The sequence below is a fragment of the Thamnophis sirtalis genome, unplaced genomic scaffold (assembly GCF_051295495.1).
Source record: "Thamnophis sirtalis isolate CommonGarterSnake01/CBP01778 unplaced genomic scaffold, rThaSir2_p1.2 scaffold_3, whole genome shotgun sequence".
Taxonomy (NCBI): Eukaryota; Metazoa; Chordata; class Lepidosauria; order Squamata; family Natricidae; genus Thamnophis; species Thamnophis sirtalis.
Genome location: NW_028261383.1, coordinates 132,765,028 through 132,776,298, shown reverse-complemented (window position 1 = coordinate 132,776,298; position 11,271 = coordinate 132,765,028). Strand labels below are relative to the sequence as shown.

At 41.5% G+C, this 11,271-nt stretch overlaps 1 protein-coding gene across 2 annotated transcripts in view; it reads right to left on the bottom strand.

The window, feature by feature from the left end:
• Positions 1–9,229: 9,229 nt before the first annotated feature.
• Positions 9,230–11,271, bottom strand: part of RPTOR (regulatory associated protein of MTOR complex 1) — a 427,126-nt gene continuing 425,084 nt past the window's right edge. For both annotated transcript variants that reach the window (XM_087710142.1, XM_087710143.1), the window contains 2 exons: positions 10,664–10,793; positions 9,230–9,451 (listed from right to left, as the gene is read on the bottom strand). In XM_087710142.1, coding sequence (XP_087566268.1) covers positions 9,383–9,451; positions 10,664–10,793 — 199 coding nt within the window. In that variant the 3' untranslated portion in view covers positions 9,230–9,382. The remainder of the gene's footprint in view (positions 9,452–10,663; positions 10,794–11,271) is intronic.

The following is an 11,271-nucleotide window of genomic DNA, read 5'->3' as shown; positions in this document are numbered from 1 at the left end:
CTAGCTAGCCAACGGAAACCAGGTAGTCCTTAACTTATAATCACAAATGAGCCCAAAATTTTCATTGCTAAGCAAGACTGATGTTGAGTGAGTTTTGTCATATTTTGCAACCTTTTTTTGCCACGGATGTTAAATGAATCATTGCAGTTAAGTGAATCATACAGTTGTTCAATGAATCTAGCTTCCCCCATTGAGTTTGCTTGTTGGATGCCAGCTGAGAATGGGGAATCAGGACACTGGGACAGTGCAACCGTCATAGATGAGCCAGTTGCCAAGTGCCTGAATTTTGATAGCAATAGCAGTTAGACTTATATACCGCTTTCATAGGGCTTTCAGCCCTCCCCATGACCATGGGGATGCTGCAATGGTCATTAAGTGCAAAAACTGGTCATAAGTCACTTTTTTTCATTGACATGGTAACTTCAAATGGACACTAAACAAATGGTTGTAAGTTGAGGACTGCCTGCACAAGCTGTGGTCTGTAAGAGTTGCTGCATACTCCAAAACTAGCAATTTCTTGTTTATTATGGTAATGAAAGCATAACCTCTCTGTCTTTTACTCCCAAGGAAGCAAGCTTGACCGAAAGGTATACTTCCCATTTTAAATAACTTGTGGCTAGCTTTCTACACCCTTGTGGGATTTAAATGAAAAATTGGCAATATACAGTAGGTGTCAGGCCTGCATTCATATTCCTTTTAGGATTTTTGGCCTGCCACACTTTCTATAAATTTTTTCTGCTGTTTCATTAGTGGGGAATAGGGAGGGGGAATAGTAAGGAGTAGAATGTGTTTGTTTTCAAAATAAAAGATTCCTTTCTAGAAGCCCAATGTCATCTTTTGTCTCCGCACCTCTGCACCTGACCGCAACTAGATGGATGGAAATGCCAGCGTGGCAGAGGAGCATTGGACCATGTAATGGACTTGTGGGAGTGGGAACAAGCTCGTGAACTTTCAACTGGGTGGAAACACAGGAATCCTTCAGATTCGGGTTTCCACAGATGTGCCAACATGTCTGTCTTATTAAATTGGAACTTTGATGAAAGTTATGTCTTGAACTCTGATTTAATTCTGGATGATATTTGGAACACTGACATTAGGCTTATTTCTGTGTTAATAGTGGTGAGGTGAAATGAACAAATATTGGGAAAGCTGAGAAAGACTAACCTTCAGGTAAGAGTTGGGATTGGGGTGCACCAATACAACTAGGGAGACTGAGCACCCCTCACTTTAACAGTAAGGATAAACAGATAATTGGAGCACCAGTAATCACTATAGAATAGCAATAAGCACTTAGATTTATATACCGCTTCATAATGCTTTAGCCCTCTCTAGCGGTTTACAGAGTCAGCATATTGTCCTCAACAATCTGGGTCCTCATTTTACCCATCTCGGAAGGATGGAAGGCTGAGTTAACCTTGAGCCTGGTGAGATTTGAACTGCTGAACTGCAGCTAGCAGTCAGCTGAAGTAGCCTGCAATACTGCACTTTAACCACTGCACCACCTTGGCTCTTATAGAAACTATAGAAATGTTTCCCCACAGTATTAGCTACCCATCTAGGACAACAGCCACAAGTTCCTGAATAGAAGACCCTGAACTTATAATCGGTGTAACTGATGGGCGTCTTTCTTGTTTAAAATTATCAGTAATTTAGTATAGTCATCACAGTTGATTAAAACATTTACCACCGACTGAGCTCATTTATAGTTCCCATGGTAACTACTTCCAGTAAGAAATAGCAAAGCACCATACCAATTAATTTTAAAAAAGCTTCAGACAAGCTTGACAGACATATTAGTCTTTTGTTCTTTATTGTGGTGGCATTTCATTGAGGATATTTGCATGGGAGACTTTTTATCCTGCTGCACCTCTATTCATAACACTCTTTGCAATCAATTTGCCAGGCCAGGATTGATTTAAAATCAAATTAAGCAGCAGATTATACTTTGCATTTGTTGTATAGCCTTTTCCTAACAATTCAGAGCCTGTGGTCAATTTGATCAGCAAATGTTTTTTTTTTTTAAATATCAAAACCACGGAACCAATGTTGCAACTTAAATTAGTTAGAATTGTTTCCTTTGACAGGCAAGGAATGCCACACAGATAGTCCCCAATTTATAACCATTCATTTAGTGATTGTATGAAGGTACAACAGCACTGAGAAAAGCGACTTATAACCATTTTTTCACACTTATGACCATTGCAGGATATCCGTGGTCCTGTGATCAAAATTCAGACGCTTGGCAACTGGCATATATTGCAGTATCCCAGGGTCATGTGATCACCCTCTGCAATCTTCTGACAAGCATAGTCAATGGGGAAGCCACATTCACTTAACAACTGCGTCATTAACTTAACGACAGCAGTGATTTACTTAACAACAGTGGCAAGGAAGATCATAACATTGGGCAAAATTCACTTAATAACTGTCTTGCTTAGCAAAAGAAAGTTTGGGCTCAATTATGATTGTAAGCTGAGGATTAGCTGTTAAGTATTTTCCAAAAGCTAAAATCACCTTCATGCTGAATCTGTTACTTTCCATTTCAGACTAGATTCCTATGTACTGACTGGACTCCTATTACAGGTTTCACTTTCACAGTTACATTCCTTTTTCCTAATGCTAAAGTAAAAGTGTGCATGAAAGAAAAAATAAGTGTTTTGTGCTGTGGATGGAAAACATGTTTTGATTTGGACACTCTGCTGAATTATGCATGTTGTGGCCCGCCAGTTGCCAGTGGAGCTGGAGACAGACTCGGACAATGAGGAGGTTGAGGAGGAACTTGGGCCAGTTCTGGAGTCTGGGGAAGGCTCTGATAGATGGTCTGTGTCGGATGCAGAGATAGAACCAGGGCTATCCAACATTTCCCAGCCACCGGAGAGGCAGTTGCTTTTAGAGACTGATATGAGTGAGGAGAAAGAATAGCTGGAGCCTGTTCCAGATGCACGTATGTGCAGAGCAGTTAGGAAAGGTGAACAGTGAGGACAAAGAGTCGACTCAGGAAGCAAAGCACATGTGGATGGTGAATGGCCCCTCCCTGGCTGGGGAATAAATAGAAGGGGAGTGGTTGTCGTAGGAGACAACAGTTTGTATTTCTGAAGATTTTGCTCATCGTGTTTTGTGCCACAGAGACTGCTTGCCAGAACTTAATTTGCAGCCTTTTGGCTGGGAGCTCATAGCCTTGCAATTATCGCAAGGAACTGATAAGGTCTGTTACTGCAGTTAACTCCTTGAAGGACTCTTGCCTGGACTTTTCGGTGGGTGAATGAAATTAACTCACAAGAGGTAAATAGAGGTTTTTTGTGACAAGGAGTCTGTTTCTTGCTTCTGCTAAGGCTGGGTCAGAACAATGCTATGCAGGTCATAGAGTTCAGTTAATTGAATTCTGCAACAGCTCAGTGGTTGCAGATTTCAGCCAAGACAGATCCTGGAGGCTCTTGTAGGGCAAGTACAGCAAAGTTGGGCCCCTTCCTTCCACCTGCCCCCTGAAAATCTGCTCACCAATTTTGGCAGGATCTTCCTTGCCTTAATCATAGTTAGAGTTGAATTCAAACATGGTGTATCCAATTGGCTTATGCTGCTGCCTCTCTTCCCTACTTTTTCCACCAGCTGCTTTCCTCACAGGTGGCTTTTCCTTTTCCTCACTTTTCCTGGGGGTTCCAAATACGTGTGTTCTGCACGTTCAGACAGAAAGACGCACACCTCAGTCCTTGCACAGTTCTGGCTGTTCTGAACACAAAATGATCCAAGCACAGCATGTTTTGCCCAACAGTATTTTAGAAGGCTGCTAGTCAGCTTCAAGCTCAAACCCACTTAGCCAATGTTTCTGAGTGATTTGAGGATAGCTAGTATATGTTGCATGGTTGTGACATAGTTGTTGGCAAAGATAAAATGGGAGAGATAACAATGCACCCTGTATCGAGGAGAAAAATGTGCCCTGATTTGTATGTTGGTTTTAGAGATTACAAAGCACTTTGATGGTCTCTGCAACCTTTATATTAATCCTATTAATATTGATCAGTATTACTCTTACTAATACTAAGGAAGGGAGCACTAAAGGAAGGGGGAGGCACTTAAAAACAGCATGTAAAGGCCTCTCCAAGGAGCTTATGGTCAAACAGCTCCTGGCTCCAGCTAACTATTCACCTGATGTCTTTTTGTTGGACTACAAAATCTGTCACCCAACACACTTTGCTGGCTGCAGATAATTGGAATTACAATCCCATACATCTCCAGTGCATCTTACATTGTGAAAGGTTGTAAACCGATTCTCACAATCCTCTTAATTTCTATATGAACATGAGAACAAGAATGTCTTGTGTTGTCCTTTATGTTAGAAAAAGTAGAACTTGGGCTTTACACAATAAAGCATGATACACAAAATAGTGCTTAAACTACAGTCTCTCCAAGTTTTTGAATGCGACACAAGACTACCTACACTTTTAATTTGCATTACAAATACTAGTTTATATTCATCACAAAACGTGATCAGAGGTTTGATTGCACCCATAGCTTAGTATAGAGTAGCTTAGAGTAGAATAGAAGCTGGAAGGGACCTTGGAGGTCTTCTAGACTAGGCCCCTGCTCAAGTAGGAGAACCTATACCCGTGATGGTGAACCTATGGCATGCATGCCAGAGGTGGCACGCAGAGCACTCTCTGTGGACACGTGCGATGTTGCCAGCTGTTCTTCTGGTTTCCGGTGCATGTAGGTGTGCCGGCTAGCTGGTCTTCGCATGCGCCGGAGTGCCAAAACCCCAAAGATCAGCTGGCCAGTGTGCATACAGGCACCGGAAACCAGAAGAGTAGCTGGCCAATGCATGCATGTGCACTGGCCAGCTGGTCTTTGAATTTCCTGTGCTCTGGTGCACACGTTCCAGTTTGGGCACTTTGTGTTGAAAAGGTTTGCCATCACTTACCTATAGATAGATAGGTGACTGTCTAGTCTCTTCTTAAAAATCTCCAGTGATGGAACGCCCACGATTTCTGAAGGCAAGCTGCTCCACTGGTTAATTGTATTCACTGTTATGAAGTTTCTCCTTAATTCCAGGTTGCTTCTCTCCTGCCCTCTGGTGCTTTGGAGAATAATTTGACCCCTTCTTCTTTGTGACAGCCCCTCAAATATTGGAATACTGCTATCATGTCACCCTTAATTATTTTCTTTAGACTAGCCAAACACAGATCCTGCAGCCGTTCTTCATATTTTAGCCTCCAGGCCTTTGATCATCTTAGTTGCTCTTCTCTGAACTTTTTCCAAAGTCTCAACATTTTTTTTTGTAGTCTGGTGACCAAAATTGATTGCAGTATTCCAGGTGGGGTCTTACTAGGGTTTTACAAAGTGGTACTAATATTTCACGTGATCTTGATTCTATGCCTCTTTATGCAACCCAGGATTGTATTAGCTTTTTTGGCTACTGCTGCACACTGCTGGCTCATATTCAAGTGATCATCCACTAGGACTCCAAGGTCCCTCTCAGAGTTGCTGTTTCTGAGCCAGGTCTCTTAATTTGCACTTATACCTTTGATTTTTCCTGCCTAAATGTAAAACTTTGCTTTTCTCTACATTAAAATTCGTTTTGTTGGATGGGGCCCATTGTTCACGTTTGTCAACATCTTTTTGGATCCTGACCTTGTCTTCTGGGGTGTTGGCTATTCCTGCCAGTTTAGTGTCATCTGCAAATTTGATGAGTTCCCCTTCTATTCCCTCATCTAAGTCATTTATGAAGATATTGAAGAGTACTGGGCAGAGTCTTGTGGTACCCCACTGCTTACTTATCTCTGGCTGTAGTACCATTAAGGACTACCCACTGAGTGCGGTTTGTCAGCCAGCTACAAATTGATCTGGTGGTGATGTTGTCTATTCCACATTTTTTTAACTTAGCAAGAAGAGGTTGTGGTCTACTTCGTTAAACGTCTTACTGAAATCTAAGTATACTATGTCCACAGCATTTTGCTGGCCTACTAACTTAGTCACTTTATCAAAGAATAAAATAAGATTAGTTTGGCATGATCTGTTTTTAACAAACTCGTGCTGGCTACTAGATATAACTTTATTTGCTTCTAGTTGTTCACAGATCTGTTTCTTGATTACCTTTTCCAGGATATTCCCCGGTATTGATGTTACATCTTTTTGTGAAGATGGAGAGGGCAGAATGCAAGTCATATTTAGAGCCAACACATTACTAAATGCAATATATTACAAAACAAAATGTAAAAAAGAGGAAACCTTCTGTCATCTGGAGGACTGTGTATAAGACCAAGAAGCATGTCATCTGAGATTCACCTAGGTTAGATTTTTTTTCCAAATTGACATGCTTTGATTTGGGGCAATGTTTATACTTTAACTACGGAAAAGGTAAGAAACTCAATTTTGTCATTTCCAGAAGCAACAAAAACTAAATGGTAAGTCTTATTTCTTCTGAATATCACACTTGCCCAAAACCCAATTTTAGTTTTCACCACATCTGAAAGGTTGATATATTGTCGCAAGCACCACATATGTCAAGGCAGGCAGAGATTGGGAGTTATTGGCTTCACATATACTCATTTCTTTTTCTGTTTGCCGTTTCTTCTCTGGAGTGAGTTGTAGATCACAGGCAAACAGAAACCAGGCGATTTTCCAGGCTGATACACACATACACCATGTCAGCCCACTGACTTTGAAAATCGAAGAATAGCCGTAGCTCTTGCAGAAATGTTAAGGCAGCCGAGGCAGAGTATCTAAGCAGCAGTGCTTACCTTCTCTTCTTCTGCCCAAGAAAGGAGAGCTGCCATCTTGAAACTGTCTCCTCCTCTCCCTCCCCATCCATTCCCCAGGTTTCTTTCACGGCATCAAAACAACAGTAAACTCTAATGACCAGGGGTGAAATCCTAACGGTTCAGGCCGGTTCGCCTGAACCAATAGTAAAAAAATGCTTAACGAAGTAAAAAAAAATTCTGACAATCAGCTGTGCTGCGCCATGGTAGGAACTTTTTTTAAACTTTTTTTTTTAGCATTTGGGGTCTGTTTTTGCTCTGAGGAGGCTTCCTTGAAGCCTGCTAGGCCAAAAATGGGGGTGGGTGGGTGGGGGGTGCTGAGAAAGAAAGAAGAGAGGGAGGGAAAAAAGAGGCAGAGTAAGGAGCACAAACCTGGCACTAGACGCAGCTTCAGAGGATATCTTGAAAGAGCACAGCAATCCAGGGCTTGAAGAGACTTGGAGGTCATCTAGTTCAACCCCCTGCTCCAGCAGGACATGGTTAAAATGAGTTTCTGTATTTTGACCCCGTCACAGGACTATATAGCCACACCTACCTAGTCACATGACCCCCCCCCCCTCCACCAAGCCACACCCACAGAACTGGTAGGAAAGTTTTTTAGATTTCACCATTGCTAACGACCAAGGGCTTCTTCTGGCATTTACATTTTATTAACATTTATTTCATTAATTGTTTTACTCTTACATTACAATCGTCTGGTGGTTTATTATTCCTTTTCATTTTCCTGAAAATAAATAGAGAAGTGAACTTTGTGAGCTGGATGCTTTCTGGAGTTTCGGTTAAACTTCATGATTGGATCACCATCTCAGATCTTTGCAAAAAGAAAAAAAAAAGAAAAAAAGCACAGCTCTTCCTTTCAAACGCGATGGCATTTGAAAGAAAGTCTACCATAGCCTTACTTCTGGCTATGCAAGCTGAGAGGAAGCACAAGGAATCTTGTTCTTGAAATAAACACATCGGATATAGGTTACAAAAAATAATAATCATCTCCTTATTTAATTGTGTAGATTAAGTCAGTTATAAATGGATTCCAGACTCTGGCTTGATGCTTAGGAGCACAATCAACTATTTAACCTTCCCTGAGTTAAATGTCACTTGGGGAGGGACAGGCATGGCAATTGGGGGAGGGTGGGACCAAAGATTAAATGTTCCAGCAGAGCTGACACTCGAATCAGCAAACTGGGGTATAAAATCACCACTTATTTATTTATTTTCATCACTAATTTCGCAGCTTGGGCAATGGTTCTCAGCTAGCAAACTACGCACAAAGCAGGCTTCATAATGAGAACAGGGAGGTGGATTTTGCAAGCAAGACAATGCTCAGGTCCATCATAGAGAAGATGAAGAGGATGGCTCCCTGCTCTTCATGGTTGCAAGGCTTCACTTTCATGCTTCTCCACAGCTTTGTGGACATCTGCCCTTGGAGCCAATGCCAGAAGAATTAACACAATTCAGGCACAATTCACACAATTCAAGGAAGGCCTTCTGATCTTAAGCTATCGAGGCAGTTTCCTACATGAGATTATTTTTCTTGGGTTGGGCCAGATCGTGGTCTCTGTATTAGGGGAAAATCAACCGTTCTTTGCAGTGATCACGTGCCCCCTGAGAATATAAAAGTCCTGGGCGTGTACAGAGCTTGCCACTGTGCAAGTGTCTGAAGCAGAGGAAGGACTTCTACGTGGGCATTGGCCTTAAGCCTGCTGCAAGTACCTGCATCGTTAATAAGCTGATCAATAGCACTTCTGTCAAACAGAATTGGGGAGGGAGGGCGGATTTAAGGCAGTGGTACAATAAGTGAAATCTTTATTGTCTATGCGGAGGTAGCAGGCCATTTCTTGTGCTTAAGGGACTCTACTATGAGTAAAAGGAGCAGAGGGTCACTGCTTAAGGATGGAGGGCGTAAAAGGGGGAAGGTCTCTTGCCCTGTAATGCTTTTTCATGTAGCTACGGCTGTTTTCCAACGAACACCACAGAAACTGGGGTACTTTCCTGTTTTCCCTTCCACAGTGGCAGCCATTAACGTTCTCTCTCTCTCTCTCTCTCTCTCCCTTAAGAGTCTCCTTAATTTTTGTTTTTCCTCTTGTTTCTGGCAGGACAATGAATGACAGAGGTGGCCGGTGGCATACAGAGTGGAAAGATATGCATGGACTATCCAAATCAGGCAACCTGCTAGCATGCAACTGCCAGGGCAGCACTTGGCACAAAACCGGGAGCAGCCACAGACTTTCTAGGAAGAACATGTGGAACGGTAGAGCCTGTTCTGAATTCATTCCTGATTTAGGGGAAAACCCCATCCCTCTTCCGAGAAGACGTTTAAACAACCAGAGAAGCAGTCATTAGTAGTGGTAGTGGTGGTGGGACTCGCTGAAAATTTAAATTCTCCTTTTCCAATAGTTCCTGGAAGTCCCAGCTATGAAGAAGACCACACTTCTCTCCCTCCCCTCTGATGCAGAATCATCAGTAGCTAAGTCAGGAAGAAAAAAAAATGTTCAAGTCACGGGGTTGCACAGCAGCAGCAGCAGCAGCAGCCAACACTAACATTCAAGTCATATTTTCACTATGTACATCGTAAGTGAGGCATGTTTTGCCTGCCAGAAGACGTCCAGCCCTGACAAAGCAGTCCCACGCTGTTATCTGATTCGTTTCTCTACTGAGTACACAGAGATGTAGTAATCGTTGCTTCCAACTGCCAGGTGAGGCTGAGGATAGAGAAAGAGAGAAGGAAAACAAAATTATATACACCAAGAGAAGTAGGGACGTATTAATTCTGATTGGCCTTAGTTGGCAGCCAAAATTTGTGCTTAGTACCGACTTTCCTCCTCCCACAAAAGCGAAGAGATTGGCTTTAGGATCAAAGGCATTTTTTGTTTCACCAAGTTTATCCTCTATCCCTGCCAAGGCAACTTCTCCGTCTCCATCTCAGTATGAATGGAGGGTGAATCTCATGCCTATGGTTCAACACAGGGAGATTTGGAAAGCAGGAAAACGGCCAGCTGTTTTTCTGAAGTGAGGCAAGCAAATGGCTAGCAACTTCTCCAGACTTTAAGGAAAAAGGTGGCATATTAAAAACAAAGAGATATATAATACATCCATGAGGTCATCTAATATACCTAAAGCCTCCTCTGTGTGTGTGTGTTAAAACTTCATCCTCCTCACTAAATAAAATGGGCACCAGGTTGACAGAAAGACCAGGAATATCGACAAACGTAGACGGCTTCATTATTGTGGACTGGATTTTACATTCATTTTTTAAAAAAATGCACAAAAGTTGCTCATAAATATTCTCACATGTTAATAAACACACGTGAATGTTTCTATTCAATAACATTTGAGAAATCTGATCTAGTAATAGGAATAGCACTTGGATTTTGTGAAATGAACATTTTCATATTTCACCCATCCAATCACAGTGAAGGTGATTCCTATAACCCCCAAAAAGATTCCAGAGAAAAGTAATGCTGCACCAGCTTTGTCATCCTCAGATGCAGGAGTTTCAGAGTGATTTGGCTGGCAAGGAGACACAGAAAACCCATTGGTAGAGGTATCTTCTACAGTGTTGTGTTTTTTTCCCCATTACACAGGAGACCAGTTCTGAACCAGCCTGGAGAAGGATATGTTTATAAAAGTATTCCAGGCTGAATGTTCCTATTTGTTACACAAGAACTTTGTTCACATTAACATAGTTAGTGTAGCATATATTCTGTGCTGCTTTCCAGAATCAAGTTTTCCAGGGACATCTTACAATACAGTAAAAGCAGGTCATGAAACTTAAAAATTAAAATAATAATTGTAATGCCATTTATAAATGATAAAACTGTAATTAATGCCCTCTGGATACCTTAACCAATCCTGCTTTTAAAAGCATATTCAATTCTAGAAGAGAAGTTCTACATCAGAGAAAGGAGACTGACCCAGTGTGGATGAAAGGCTAGGCAGCTGATGGCTCCTACTCTCTGGCCCATGAATCCATCGTAATACTTGATATTGTTGATCAGCTCACCATGCCCATTGTAGATAGCAGTGAATTGATTCATAGAACCGCTGCAAAGTAAAACAGAACAATATTAACCTTCCAATAGCTAAGACTTAAGAGCAGACTTTTTCTACTCTGTTAATCTACCATGGATTCCAAGACATCTCATAGCAGCCAAGGGATTTTTTTTTAAACAAAACTCTTTGAATTTTCAACATGAACTCTTCCAAAAACAATCTTGGAGCAAAAGATGGAGTTGCTCAACAAAAGTCACAGGTATAGGAATAGAACGTGCAACTTCAGGATGGTCTGATTTGATAACTCAAGTAGGAAGCAAACTGATGAATTTGGATCTAGGGTGTTGGCTATTCTCAATAAAGAAAATGCTTCTTCAGTGAATTGAACCACAATGAACAAAAGGCAAGGTGCTGAATTTAAGTAAATTTTTAAGAGAAAAAACACAGCTTCGCGAAGCAATATATTATTTATATCAAAAATAAAAATATATCATGGGCTGCAAAAAGGAGACGGTTATTAAATGGTAAC